Source organism: Artemia sp. Qi Xiang Cuo, chromosome 1 (assembly GCF_049724085.1).
Source record: "Artemia sp. Qi Xiang Cuo chromosome 1, ASM4972408v1, whole genome shotgun sequence".
Classification (NCBI taxonomy): Eukaryota; Metazoa; Arthropoda; class Branchiopoda; order Anostraca; family Artemiidae; genus Artemia; species Artemia sp. Qi Xiang Cuo.
The window spans coordinates 93,802,317-93,818,199 of NC_142794.1; the positions used below are offsets into that span (position 1 = coordinate 93,802,317).

A 15,883-nucleotide genomic window follows, 5' to 3' on the forward strand; every position below is an offset into this window, starting at 1 on the left:
AAATAAGCAACGTCTTTAAGACATGAAAGAAAGTTGAAATTTTTTTAAGTTTAGTTCAGAGTCGCTAAAGCTATTTAATTAAAAATATAGAAAAAACTGAAAATTTAAAAAATAATTTTTTTTTTTTTAGATATTAAATAAAAAAAAAAATAATTTTTTCAACTAAAAGTAAGGAGTAACATTAAAAGCTTTAAAACGAACAGAAATTATTACGTATATAATGGGTTTTATGCTCCCCTCGTTAATTACCTCGCTTCAAAGGTAAATCTAGACCAGAATTTGGTAAGAAAAATGTACAGTTTTTGTAAAAATGAAATCTAGACCAGAATTTGGTAACAAAAATGTACAGTTTCTGTAAAAGTGACTGAATTACATAATCAAGAATTTCCATAGGTTTAATAATTTGAATCAGACATTTTAAGGGCATCGAGTGTTCCTATAAAATTGATCTTAAGACTTAAATTACTTCATCAGATGCGTTGGGGCTTTAAGGTGAAATTTGACTCGCATATGCTTGAGATATTAAGCGTTTGAATCTGATTATTACTTTCTCTATCTTCCACCGAAAAATTTAGAATAGAACTTTAAATTTCTTTATGACTTTTTGTGAAATAAAGAACTGAAGTGGAAAATTTTTTAACATCATTTACCGGATTTCTTTTCTATATAAAAAGTAAGCAACGTCTTTAAGACATGAAAGAAAGTTGAAATTTTTTTTCAAGTTTAGTTCAGAATCGCTAAAGCTATTTAATTCAAACTAGAGAAATACCTGAAAATTTAAGAAATTAATTTGTTTTTTGTTAGATATTAAATAAAAAAACATAAGTTTTTCAACTAAAAGTAAGGTAGTAACATTAAAACTTAAAACGAACAAAAATTATTACGTATATAAGGATGGTTCGCCCCCTCATTAATACCTCGCTCTTTACGCTACAGGTTCGAATTTTGTTCTAATTCTTTACAGAATGAATCACAAAGCGGCGTTTAATTAGAATAAATTTGTGTGGAGGGGGGAGGGTCGGGGGAGGGGTTACGTGGAAGGATCTCTCCATGGAGGAATTTTTCATTTGGGAAGATAATTTTTCGATCAGAAATTAAATATAAAAAAAACAAGTTTTTTCAACTGAAAGTAAGGAGCAACATTAAAACCTAAAACGAACAGAAATTATTACGCATATGACGGGGTTCGCCCCCTCGTCAATACCTCACTCTTTACGCTAAAGTTTTTTTTTAGTACTTACAAATTTATTCTAATTAACCGGCCTTTGTGATTCATTCTTAAATAATTATAACAAAATTCGAACTGTAGCGTAAAGAGCGAGTTATTAACGTGGGGGCGAACCCCTTATATACGTAATAATTTTTGTTCGTTTTAAGTTTTAATGTTACTCCTTACTTTTAGTTGAAAAACTTATGTTTTTTTTATTTAATATCTAACAAAATACATTCTGATTAGTCTGAAGTTGGTTGTGAGAGAGTTAGGACTCTAAAAAATGGATAGATTCGAGAAAGAGCGAAAAGTTTTTTATTGTTTTAAAAAATTCTGAATTGAAGTGGAAAATTTTCATTTTCCCAGGAAAATTAGAATTGAATTGTGTTCTTTGGTAAAACTCAGAAAAGAACTTGAACTTTTTATCTTCTGTGAAAAATTTAAAATTGAAGTAGAACTTTTTATCTTCCCGAAAAATATTCACAACCATGGTATTACTTTTTATATCTTCCATCTGAAAATTTAGAATAGAACTTTAAATTTCTTTATGTCTTTATGAAATAAAGAACTGAAGTGACAAATTTTTATTTTCCCTAGAAAAATAGAGTTAATCAATAACATATTTCTTTTCCATAGAGAAAATTCAGAAGAGAAGTTGAACTTTTCTTCACTTCGTTGAGAAAATTTAAAATTTAAGTAAAACTTTTTATCTCCCGGGAAAATATTCACAACTATGATATTACTTTCTCTATCTTCCACCGAAAAATTTAGAATAGAACTTTAAATTTCTTTATGACTTTGTGAAATAAAGAACTGAAGTGGAAAATTTTTTAACATCATTACCGGATTTCTTTTCTTATAAAAATAAGCAACGTCTTTAAGAAATGAAAGAAAGTTGAATTTTTTTTATGTTTAGTTCAGAATCGCTAAATCTATTTAATTCAAACTAGAGAAATACCTGAAAATTTAAAAATTAATTTGTTTTTTGTTAGATATTAAATAAAAAAACATAAGTTTTTCAACTAAAAGTAAGGAGTAACATTAAAACTTAAAACGAACAGAAATTATTACGTATATAAGGGGTTCGCCCCCCACGTTAACAACTCGCTCCTTACGCTACAGTTCGAATTTTTTTATAATTATTTAAGAATGAATCACAAATGGCGTTTTATTAGAATAAATTTGAAAGTACTAAAAAAAGCTTTAGCGTAAAGAGTGAGGTATTGAAGAGGGGGCGAACCCCGTCATATGCGTAATAATTTCTGTTCGTTTTAGGTTTTAATGTTGCTCCTTACTTTCAGTTGAAAAAACTTGTTTTTTTTATATTTAATTTCTGATCGAAAAATTATCTTCCCAAATGTAAAAATTCCTCCATGGAAAGATCCTTCCACGTAACCCCTCCCCTCGACCCTCCCCCTCCACACAAAAAAATCTCCCTGAAAACGTCTGTATACTTCCCAATAACCAATACTATAGATAAAAAATCGGCAAAGTTCATAACCTGCAGCCCTTCTCCCGAGGACTGTGGGGGATTAAGTCATCCTCAAAGACATAGTTATTAAATTTTTCGAGCATGTTGAACAAAATGGCTATCTCAAAATTTGATCAGGTGGCTTTGGGAAAACATGAGCGTGGGAGGGGGCCTAGTTTCCCTCCAATTTTTTTGGTCACTTGAAAAGGGCACAAGGTAAATCTAGACCAGAATTTGGTAACAAAAAATGTGCAGTTTCTATAAAAATGACTGAATTACAAAATCAAAATTAAATTGCATTTACTACTTTTCATTTAAACTAATACAGCTTCAATAAAAAATTTGAAATTATTTAGTTTAAACTATTGCAGTTTCTATAAAAATGACAGAAGTATAAAATCAAAATTAAATTGCATTTACTACTTTTCGTTTAGACTAATGCGGTTCCTATAAAAAATTTGAAATTATCCCGTTTAAACTATTGAAGTTTCTATAAAGTTAAGTTAAAAAACAGCTCACCAAGTTTAGCGAAATAAAAGACCATTTGTATTTTTTCTGTAAAGTGCAAATTTTGTTCGTGTCTTGGGAAGGCATGTGGGGTTTTGCCCCCCCAACTTATGTTAATTTCTGCTCGTTTTGAGATTGACTCGGTTAATTATTATAGTTTTTGTTCGTTTTAGGTTTCATTTATACGAGTTGCACTTTACTTTCACCTTGTTCCCCAAAAACTGGGGAGGGGTTACTTGGAAGGATCTCTCCATGGAGGTTTGTTTTTGCTTTACTGTTCGACTTGATAGGAATTCTGAAACTGGAGTTAAATTATTTCAACAGATATACGTTAGCACTCTAAAAAAAAATTTGAGTCGCATAAGCTTGGGCTATTACGCGTTTGAATCTGATAGGAAGAAGTTTAATTTCTTTTAATCCCCAAGATATAGATTCCTCTCCCGTATGATTTTCGTAATAATTAACCATTACCGCATATGCTTGTGGGCATTAAGCGTTTGAATCTGATAAGAATGGTGTTTAATTTCTTTCAACGAAATTTTAGTAACACATTCCACACTGTGAGCAGTGTAAAGACAAATCCTCTTGTTATTATTTGAAGAAATCATTACATAAAAATTCTTGTTTAGATGTTAATATATTCAGTTTCTTTAGTATATAATGTAGTTTCAATTTGGAACTTTAAACAGTTTGAATAACCATTCTATCAATAAAACTTCAAAGATGTATGGGGTTTTCGACTGCGAATATATTGGCGTGAAGAAATCGGCGTGTGGAGGGATTTTTGAATGCGCATTTCTACTGTTGACTACTGATCATCAAGAGGTCTCTTGTTACCACTGGTATATAAACTATAATATGTATGCGTACAATGAAGAAAGGTGGCGCAGTACACTATACCTTATAAACAAAATAGGTTTATATAATAGAATGATTCTTCCATCCTATAACAAAGGGAAGGATTTATCCTACGTACAGGAGGAAGTCAGAGAGATATGCTGTTTTTTTGGCGTAACAGCACTGTACACAAAAGGGAATGTGCCCACTGACAAACTTTTAATCGAGAAATGCAAATCAGATATACCGTTATTCAAACTGAAGGATTTTGGCTGCGAGATATATCGAAGTAAGATACACAACCCAGAGGACGAGGTTCGTTTTTTTAGTAAATGGGAACCAATAGATATTCCTTCTCGGAATATGTGTGTGAGATATTCTAAGAAGAAGAAGAAGAACAAGCAAATCCCTGACATAGATTGGAATCATACTGAGTGGATGACAAACAATGATGAATTTTTACAATAGTCATCACACTCATGACTATCCAACGGTCTTTTTAAAAACCACCAATTCTATAAGCACTTCGTAACTATGGTAATTTGAATCTTTTAGGTTCAATGTTTGAAGCTAGCTTCAGCTGAAGCTTAGGATAGTAGCGGACATCCTACTGTAGGGTTCATTTAATCTTCTTTCAACAAACTAGAGTCTACAGTCAAAAACCCTTATTAGCTTAGATTTTACGGAAATAGTTTATTTTTTCGATCCAAAAATGGACTTAAGTTTCACATTTGAACCAGAGAATTGTATTTTCCATAATTTTCTTGCAAAAAACTAGAGTTTCTTAAAATATATAATAAAGCCTTAAAAAGTATTATAAGGGAGGCTCAGAGCCATCAGAGCGCTGTGTGCCCTTGGGGAGCCCAGATAACATTTGAGGACCGGGGTTTCCCTCGGAGTTGGAGTGGGGGGATTGCAGCCCTTTGGGGTTGTGGTAATGGACGTCAAAACACTGTTCAAATGGAACTTGTGTATTATAACGACCACAGAGTAACTTCTCTAATACCTGGGTGGGGGTGGGGGGATCGGAGCCCTTTTGGGGTGTGGTAGGGGACCTCACAACACTGTTCAAATGGAACTTGTGTATTATAACGACCACCGACCCCATGTAACTGAACCCCTGTATAACCAAAACCCCGTATAACTGAACCTCCATGCTACTGAATCCTCGTGCAACTCGACCCCATTTAAATAATCCCCGTGTAACTGAATCCGCATGTAACTGAACCCTCGTGCAAGTCAACCATCGTGCAACTCAACTCCCCCGAAACACTTTTCAGCCATTTCTTGTTAATTTTTTTTATTTCTAAACTATTTAAAATTGACAACACTGTGCAAATCATCACTTGTGTATTATACAGTACACATTCATCCCATCTCCTCCAAAACACTTTTCAGTCATTTCTTGTTAAAATTATCCAATCACTAATTACCCCCTTTTTTTTCTCCACCTTCAAATATTCCTTTAGTACCTACGCAATTAGACTAAGTCATCGTCCCAGTTAACACTAAGATGTAAATTGAGTAATCCTATCGCAATAACGTTTTTAGAAAACCGACCAATCAAGTTATTATATTGGACTAACCACCAACTTTCTCTAATCGACTGACACACAAAAAATCGATTTCATAATAAAAAACATGTCTGCCAAGCCATGTAGAGTTCATTGTAATAGGCAAATGACCCTGATAAGGCATATTACGCAATCACTCGTCGGATCCATAGGCAAATGACCCTGGTAAGGCATATTACGCAATCACCTTCAGTAGTGCATTCTAGCATACTACTGTTTATTACGAAAAGAAAATTATAGTGATTTCGAAAGAAAACCTGAAACCTGCGAAAATGGCGTCAGATCAAAATGAAAAGGGTACCATTGGAAAAAGCATAGTTGAAAACTTTGTACAGGGAAATTAGAGTCCTTGAATAACAAGGAAAATCACTTTTTTGCATGGTTAGCACTGATCTGTCTCCCTTATTCTGCATTTTTTTTTTCAGGGTTAGCGATTTACCAGAACTTCCTAGAGAGATGCTTAATGACTTATTCGAAATATTTCTCCTATCTACGTGCTTTTTTTTATCAATTTCTTCATCTGCAAGTCCCATATAGAACTAGAAATGCTACTTTTTGTGCCATTTCTCAAGAGTTGGGGCTAGCAGACTACCAGAACATCGTAGACATATTTTTAATAGATCATATAGAAGAAATTGCTTATATCTAGGTTCTTCCTATGAATTCCACAATCTACAAATCCCAAATGGCACTAAAAACGACACTTTCAGTGACAACCTAGTGTGAAACCTAGTGGAAAACCTAGGGCTAGCGGGCTACCAGAACTTATTTAGAGTAATTTTTAATGGCTCATATGAAAACTATTGCTCTTATCGACGTTATTTGTGAATTCTACCATTTGTAAGCATGATATAGCACTAAAACAACACTTTTGGTGTCACTTCTTGAGTAGAAAAGCTTGGAAGTATAAAACAGTACCATTGTAATAATTACGGTCCTAAACCCTTAACTGGAGGAATGCAAAAACACCTCCCGTACGTTTCTCCTTCAAGCCCCCTTAATAAGCTACGCAATTAAGGCCCTACAGAGACCAATATATTAAATTATAATAAAATAAACTGTTTGTTGTAAACTTGACGTTTTGCAGGAATACTCAGCTAGTTCCGTATAAATATAGTTTATATTTCTGATAGTCGAAGGGCATTAAAATAAATAAGCAGAACTTTGTAAATGCTTATTGATTTTTCAATTACAATTGATCTTTCAACAAATAATGGTTTTACAACATTCTTTATTACAATGGATTTTTAACATAACCTCCTTCAATGTCAAATCACTTCTCCAGGAGATATTTTATTCCCTTTAGATTATTTTAAGGAAATCCAGGGATCCCTTAAACCTTCTGAAAAGTCTACAAATACGACTCCTTCCTAGTCATAGAAAACGGTTGCCATTACTTTGTTAACAAAAACTTCACTTTTTTTAAATGCTCCTCGTACTATTGCATTTTATAATACCGGAAAGGTAAATTCGGACCCAGGAATCAGAATTGAATGATTGAGGGGAATGTTGAACTTGCAAAGCTCACGAAACTTTTGATTAGATGTGTTTGGAGGAAAGATGGGCGTGGGTGGGGCTGGTTGCTCTAAAATCACTTTTGAATCTTAAAAAGGCCACTAAAACTTCCAATTTTAAATCAAATGAGCCCCATCTGACGATTATGAGCATTTTTGGTTCTAATCTTCATTTATTTTGCTTTGGTGGGTGACGAAATTCACACCAATCCTTAACAGTGCCGCAGAAATAAAAGGTTTGAGAACCACTAGTCAAACAAAATAATATATTGATTTCTTGTCCAACATACAGGAGTACAAAGGTCAAAAAAGTGTGCAAATGTGCTGTTTGTGTGAACTGATATGCAACAGGATAGACTACACAACCTTGGCCTTGTAATGAATATGAAAAATACTACCAACATATTAATATAAATTAAAGTCACAGTTGGAAATAATTCATAAACATACTGTGAAGTATCACTGTAAGAATTACCTGTTATGAGAGTATTTTCATGTTTCAAATAAGATTCAAATGTACAAATGTCAATATTTTGTATATTTTAATATTCAGGTGGGAGAAAATTTCGTCTTTCTTTTAGACTTGATGTCGAGATGCCTCACATATTACAGTTGACATTGTTCTATCTTGCTTGCTCAGGTAAGAGTTCTTCTTCTTCTTTTCTACTTCTCTTCTTCTTATTCTAGAACTTGAAATAGACACAAGATACTATTGGTTGGCTAAATAATTTGACTGAAACTGAGGACGTCGACTAAAATGTAGAAAATAATCTTTTTGAGAAATGATTTTTTTAGTTTCTCATGGGTCGGGTGATGTATGTATTAAATTTAGGAGGGGCCTTTGGGCTCCTGTCGTATTAAAAAATTAAAAACTGTGTCATTCTTCCTTCATTTTCTTTTATGTTAAAATGATTACTGTGTATTTTTCCAAAACATCCCTTTTCTCCTTTTCTCTCTTGCAGAATACCATTCCTTTAACTCCTCTAAAGTTAGGCATATGAACTAAATATTTTATATTACTTTCAAAATATTTCCATCAGAGGTAACGCTATAGCGTTGCCTAAAGTAAAGGCCATAAGGCTTCAATGTGTTGATTCTTTTTTCCCAAGAGGTACTTCATATGGAAAGGGTGATCGTATAAACTTTGGAAGGGGCTCATTTGATATGAAATTGGAAGTTCTAGTGCCTTTTTAGTATTAAAAAGTGATCAGAGGGCAACTTCCTGTAGGTATATAAGGTTTTATGGAAGGAATGGTCATATAAAGCTGGGGGCTCACTCGCTCACTCCTACTTACTCACTCACTCACACTAGCACTCAGATTTGCTTTCACACTCAATTGCTTACTCGCACTTGTTCTCAAACTCAATCACACACACTCACTAACTCATTCACACTCAGGCTTACTCACTCACACTCATTCACTAACTAAATCACTCAGTCACTCACACCTTCTGCGCCCAAAGGGCATATAAGGCCTGTTTCTGTTCAAATTAGTCCAAATATCAATCAATCATTTATTAATATTAAAAAGAAAAAAGGAAAAAAAGAAACAATTACAAGCATAAGGGGAGTACTTGGCCCACGGATCTTTGCTTGTAGTGGGTCACACAGTACAATAATAAAACACCCGACTTTTATAATACAATAAACCACTGGAATAAAAAAGGAGAGATGCATATATATTGAATAAAAGATAGAAGATATACAAAAAAAAACGAGGAAGAAAAATTACTGGACTTGAAAAACCCACCGAAACTGTCTTTGCAGATAAAGATAGAGGGACATCAAAAGGGATGGAGTTTCATAGTAGAATGGATTCATCAACAGATGACCTCTGAGCTGCTGTTGAGAATCGTCTAGGTAAAGTAAATCTGCGAGGAGAACGAGAAAGAAGATGAGTACTTACCTGAACCTGTCCACGAGAAAAACTGTTCTAGAGACCGTGGAAGTGTACCTAGAAAAACAGAATGCGCTAAATAAAGATTACTTTTACCCACAATACGATTCAGCGAAGCTGTTCCAGTATTATTATAAAGATCAGAGGAAGGGTATGCCCGAGGGAGAAGAAAAGTTTCCTTCGATGCCCTATTTTGGGCTCTTTAAAGTGAGCACAGAAGAGATTTGTTAGTACTACCCCAGACAGAGCAGCAATAAGAAAGTTAAGGAAAAATAAAAGCATAATAAAGAGAAAGCATATATCTGAGAGAAGAAATGAGTGAACTCGGTGCAACATTGAAGACTGGCAAAGGATGAGGGAACGGGTGTGAGTTATATGGGGTTTAAAAGAAAGAAAACAGTCAAGATACACACCAAGAAATTTCACCACAGTAGTTTCCGGTATAATGCGTATCATTCTCATAAGTGAGGATGATTGTTTCCTCTACGTCACTCATAGGATAAGGGGTCGTAAAATGTAAAATGGCTGTTAAGAGCCATACCATTTGACCAATCATCTACTTTATCAAGAAGACCTTGAGCTACAGAAGTGGCAGATGGCAGGTCCACTGCAGCAATGAAAAAGTTACCAGTGTCGTCAGCAAAAAGAACAGAGTGCCCATGGTAATGAAGACCATCAACACGATCATTAATATAAATTAAAATAAAAGTAGTCCAAGCACAGAGCCTTGTGGGAAGAAATCTTTCAATATAGGCAAAGTAGATAAAAAAAAGTACCATTAATCGAAACATACTAAGATCTCCCTGAGAGGAAAGACCTTAACCACTCTAGAGGGTTTCTATGCAATCCAAATAGGGGTAGTTTACACAGAAGAACAGAGTGGTCGACCATTTGAAATGCCTTTGAACAGTAAAAAAATAGACCCAGAATACACAACCGCTTGTCCAGCTTAACTTGCACAAACTCTGTTATTCTAAGAGTGCATGCAAAGTTTAGAAAGAGGAATACAAATGGAAAGAGTCTACGATACACTACATTTTCAACAACCTTAGAGACGACAGGAAGGAGAGAAATATGTCTATAGTTTGAAATTAGAGACGAATCACCTTTTTTATGCAATGGTAAAACATTAGCCACTTTAAATAAATGAGGAAAAACACCAGAAGAAAGAGAGAAGTTAGTTATATGTCAGATGGGATTTGAAGCAGACTGACCTATCTTTTTAAGGACATTACTACTCAAACCAAAACCGTCAACTGAACGACTGCATGAAAGCGGAAAAATAATATTAGAAATTTCAGTGTCACTTCACGGGGAAAGGAAAAAAGATTTTTCTGCTAAGGGAAAACTACCTACTCTCCTCTGGGGTGGAATGGGAACATAAGAAAGTGGGGTGAAATACGAATTGAAGGTACTCACTGAAGAATTTCTGTCCACAATAGATTCATCAGCTTTTCTGTAATGACATGGGGAGGACTGTTTGAGTTTCTTGCGGGAAAGAGCTTCATTAACTATAATCCAAACCTTGGGCAAATTTCCCTTTCACTCATCAATTCGACGCGAAAAACATAGGTTTTTGGCTAACGTACATTTCACATTGTTTATACTTCAAAAGACCATCCTGTGTCTTACTTTTGCATGCATCCTTGAACAGAGACGCCTTCATATCAAAAGCATTGATCAGACCTCTAAACATGCAAGGACATTTGTTTGTTGATTTCTTTGGCTTCTTTCTAAGAGGAATCTGTTTATCCAACAGAGTTCCCATACAACACAAAACTAAACTTACTGCAGATTCAGCATCATTAGTTTTAAGGACTCTAGACCAATTATTACTCTGAACTCTATGTATTAAATTAGAAATTTCCTAGGAATGAGAAATGAAGATATTATCTATTAAAGTGGCAGCATTTCTTGTAGGGTCAACAGAATAGGGTAAAAAATTGAAGGCAGTAGCCCGAAAGAAGAAAGTACACAAAAAAGGTGGTCACAATCATCACTTTATCCAACATTTAACATATTACAATTGAAATCTCCAAAAACACAAACACATTTTTAGAGAAGGTTCCCTTCTCTAAATTTCTCTAAGGTTTACACAGCTCCCCAGAACGTAGGGAAAAGGGTTTCAAATTATTCCACGGGGGCATATAAGGTTTTCATGAAGGGGTGATCGCACAAACATTGGTCGTACAAACTTCATTTGATTAAAAATAGAAATTTCAAATACTCTTTGTAAATATCAAGTAATTGGAGGGCAACTAGCCCCTCCCCGTCCCTTATTTTCTACAAATGCATCCGATCAAATTAAATTTAAGACAAGTATTTTGTTCAAATTGTCCAAAGATAGCCCAGGAACAAGGGCTAAAGATACCCCGGGGTCATATAAGGCTCTTATGGAAAGGGTGGCCGTATAAACTTTGCAGGCGAATCATTTGACTGGAAATAGAAGGTTCTAGTTCCCTTTTTAAGAGTCAAAAGTGACCAGAGAGTAATCAGTCCCCACACACCCTCTTTTTTCCAAATGTATCTGATCCCCACTAACCCAAACTTTTGGGTCACCACTAACCCAAACTTTTGTGCTAGCGGTCTTAATAACAAATAAAGAATTTGCGGCTTTTTAGATATCAATGCTGGTGTTTACTGTGAAGATGATGAAGAAATCGCTAAATCAAAAACGGATTATACATTCAAAATCAGGATTATCAACAGAAATGAGAATCAAAATGCAAATCTAAACAAAGCCAGCTCTTACTATTCTACTGGAGGAAATAAGCATTACAAGAACCCAGCTCTTCGATCATCAACGACCATTGCTCATTCAAACAATCCGAGTGAACAACCTAGAAACGATTCTCTGCTGAGAGAAGCCAAACTTACAGGTCATAGAAAAGAGAATATTATTTTAGGGAACAGATATGAAGGTAAAAGTCTCAAATAGTAAGATCAGGCACCTACTTTGAAAAAAAAAATAATTTGTTAGGCAGCTAGCGTTAAGCTTCTTATTGTAGATGGAAATGTCGCCTCATCCGTAAAAAAATCTACTTGCCTTAAACTGCTCTATGAGTTACATTCTTTCCATGTTAAATGATGATACGCTCATTGGTTTCAGGGGAGACTCTTTTTCATGAATACGTTTGACTAAATGACCAATATGTGATTCTCACATTACTAAATATTTAACATGGAAATTATTTCCTCCTTATTAAAACTAAAAAAATATTTTGCTATTGAAGTATAAATAAAACCCAAAACGAAAAGAAATTAAATAAACAATCAATGCAAACAAACATACAATAGATACTGATATAAATGAATAAATAAATCTTAAAACGAGTGAAACTTAAATTGAATATGCAAATCAAGCTTGAACCGAAAAAAAAACCGCTAAAAACAAGAGCTTGGGTATCACTTCCTTCTCTCAGTATAACCTACTTCGTCATTGGCGCTTTACTGAAAACGAATTGTATTACAAATATTTTCTTTTGTACTTAATATTGAAAATAAAGATTAAATGAACAATAAAATTTTTAACTGATGAGCTTTCAACAATTAATATCATTATACATCAAATATGCAATTTAATTTATTAGCTCTTTCTAAAGTTGTTCAAGAAGAATATAGTTTCACTACAAACAAGAGTTTGGATACTGTCCCCTTCCTTAAGTGTAAAACCTTAAAGCCTACTGCGTCATTGGCGCTTCACTGAAACTTGTTATATTACAAATATTTTCTTTTCCAGTTCTTACAACATTGAAAATGAAAACGAAATTGCAGTGAAATAAAATCTTTCAACAATTAATATCATTATATATCAAATATTCAATTTGATATTGTTTATACTTTCCATGACTGTTCAAGTTATATATAGTTTTGAACTATGTATTTATTTATTTGTGTTTATGTGTTGTGAAAATAAACACATATAGTTTATATTCATTGGGTACTGGGCAAAACGAATTGTATTACAAAATTTCGTTTTGTCCTTGATATTGAAAATATACTTTAAAATTACAGTAAAATTTTGAACTGATGAGCTTTCAGCAATTAATATCATTATACATCAAATATTCATTTTAATTTCTAAAGTTGTTCAAGGCCCCTAAAATTGTCCTCTTCCTTAACTGTAAAAACCTAAAGCCTACTGCGTCATTTGCGCTTCACTGAAAATGAATTATATTAAAAATATTTTCTTTTCCAGTTCTTATAGCACTGAAAATGAAAAAAAAAATTATAGTGAAATAAAATCTTGAGCTGATGGATCTCTCAACAAGATCAAGATAATCAAAAATCAAAAATCAGATAAAAAAAAAATCAAGATATACGAAATAATTTCTGTTCGTTTTAGGTTTTAATGTTTCTCCTTACTTTCAGTTAAAAAGAACTTGTTTTTTTATTTAAGGTGAGCAAACTCTAAGGTGAGTTTCACTTAAGGTGAGCATTTCACTTTAATACTATCGAGACGAATTAAAAAAGCACGTGTACATAAGCATTAGCTTTTAAATGAGCTCTTAAACAGCTCTCCAGTCACCTGCTAGCGCTGGCAAAAAAAGGAACACATCAGTGGTACCTATATATATATATATATATATATATATATATATATATATATATATATATATATATATATATATATATATATATATATATATATATATATATATATATATATATTTAGATAATTTCGGAGACCACACTGCCTTTCCATGACGATAAATAAAAGTTCAAATAGGGATAAAATCCTTTTAATAGACAGTGATGATAGAAATTCACAAAAATACAGATATTTCGGTCACATATACAGTGACCGTCATCAGTAGTACTGATGACGGTCACTGTATATGTGACCGAAATATCTGGTATTTTTGTGAATTTCTATCATCACTGTCTATTAAAAGGATTTTATCCCTATTTGAACTTTTTATTTATCGATATATATATATATATATATATATATATATATATATATATATATATATATATATATATATATATATCAAATATTCAATTTGATTTTGTTTATACTTTCCAAGATTGTTCAAGACACATATAGTTTTCAGTAAAGGACCATGGCGCAGTAATTTTTAGACTTTTAGAATGGGAGAAGGAAGCGATATTCAATCTGCTGTTTGTAGTGATTTTTGTTCGTTTCAAGCTTGATTTGCATATTCAATTTAAGTTTCACTCGTTTTAAGATTTATTTATTCATTTACATTAGTATCTATTGTATGTGTGTTTGCCTTGATTGTTTATTTAATGTCTGTTCGTTTTCGTTTCCATTTATTGTTCAATAGGAAAATATTTGATTTTGTTTTAAGCTTGATTTGCATATTCAATCTAAGTTTTACTCGCTTTAAGATTTATTTATTTCATTTATATTATTACTTGTATGTTTTTTTTGCCATGATTGCTTATTTAATTTCTATTCGTTTTGGTTATTCTTAAATAGTAATTTTTAGTCGTTTTGAGTTTGAATTTTAACAGATATTTGTGTTTGCTGACCTTAAGTTTAAAATGGCCTTTACTACTCTTTGAAAAACTTCTTTTCTGGAAAGTTTTTTTTTAGTTAATTTATTAAAATTTACGCATAATATTTTACTATTATGCCGTCTTGCTGAATCTTCTAGATCTTCGGCAATTTGCTCCGTGACCTCCCCTTCACACTTTCTTAATTCATATTTTAGTATTTAATCATTGAATATAATTCAATCTTCATAAATCTGAATTATAAGAATGGCGCATCATAAAAACGAAAACATAGATTGGGAGTTAGGAAACAGAAAATGAAGTTATCATTGGCAGTGTAATAGTGAACGCTACCTAAGTGAACAGCGATGTGGGCAGAGTGTATTTTTTTTAACATAGCACTTTGTATACAAGTAGTTGTCATAGGAACTTCGGAATAAGTTCGTTCGACTGGCAACTGAGATTCCTATTGCCTTTTTAAGAGTCAATGGTTATTGGAGGGCAACCAGTCCAACCTACCACTGCCATCTATTTCTCAAGCATATCAAAACAAAATTTTGAGATAACCATTTCATTCAGCAATTAAAGGTTACTTCTGGTTAAAACCACGTTGTTAAAAGGTGCAGTAGGTATGTTTAAAGGTATACTAACCCCTTCCCCCATACAGTCCTCGGGACAAGGCTGTAAGTTGGCCCATCGTTTACATATAGCATTTGTTATTATGAAAGGAGGACATGTGTGATCTTTAGTGTCCAAAAAGACGAAGGGTATTCCTGTGAACCTTTTAGAGAATGTTGAGGAAAGTATTGAACTAGATCAAAACATGCTGTGTGCATATGGGCTGTCAAAAGGACGTAGCTCATGAATGACTGAGAGTAATAGTTTGGAACTTTCAGGAAATGATATGAGGGGTAATCACTTGACAAAAAAAGACAATATTTGCACATTACTACTACTACTGCTACTACTACTACTACCACCAATACTACTACAATTTCTGCTTCTGTACCGACAACCAATTCTGAGCGTATCGAAGTGAAGGTTTGAAGAACTGATTGAGGGGAAATGTGAACTAAATCAAAACATACTATGGGCATATAGATTGTCAAAAGAGCGTATCGGCAATATCGTCTGAGTGGCTTACCGTATCGAGCTGAAACTTCCAGACCATCATGACGGGGATGTTCAACTGGCCAAAAGGTAGCATGCGCATACCACTCCCACTATTAATACTACTGCTACTATTACTACTATGTAATACGACTGCTGCTACTGCTTTTCCTGTTACTACAACTACTACTATGATACTAGTACTGTTAAGACTAAAGGTATGAAGGGGAAAATTTGAACTAAATCAAAACACACAATGTGCATGCAGATTGACAAAAAGAGTGTATCTCTGGAGTAGA

General features: G+C 33.4%; 1 protein-coding gene across 2 annotated transcripts in view; it reads left to right on the forward strand.

Annotated features, from left to right (window-relative positions):
* Positions 1–15,883, forward strand: part of LOC148956940 (uncharacterized) — an 80,538-nt gene that overhangs the window by 20,651 nt on the left and 44,004 nt on the right. The window contains exons 2-4 of one of the 2 annotated variants that reach the window (XM_089096902.1): positions 3,362–3,446; positions 7,695–7,753; positions 11,633–11,932. In XM_089096902.1, coding sequence (XP_088953028.1) covers positions 7,708–7,753; positions 11,633–11,932 — 346 coding nt within the window. In that variant the 5' untranslated portion in view covers positions 3,362–3,446; positions 7,695–7,707. The remainder of the gene's footprint in view (positions 1–3,361; positions 3,447–7,694; positions 7,754–11,632; positions 11,933–15,883) is intronic. The other variant, XM_089096911.1, reaches the window with a different exon arrangement.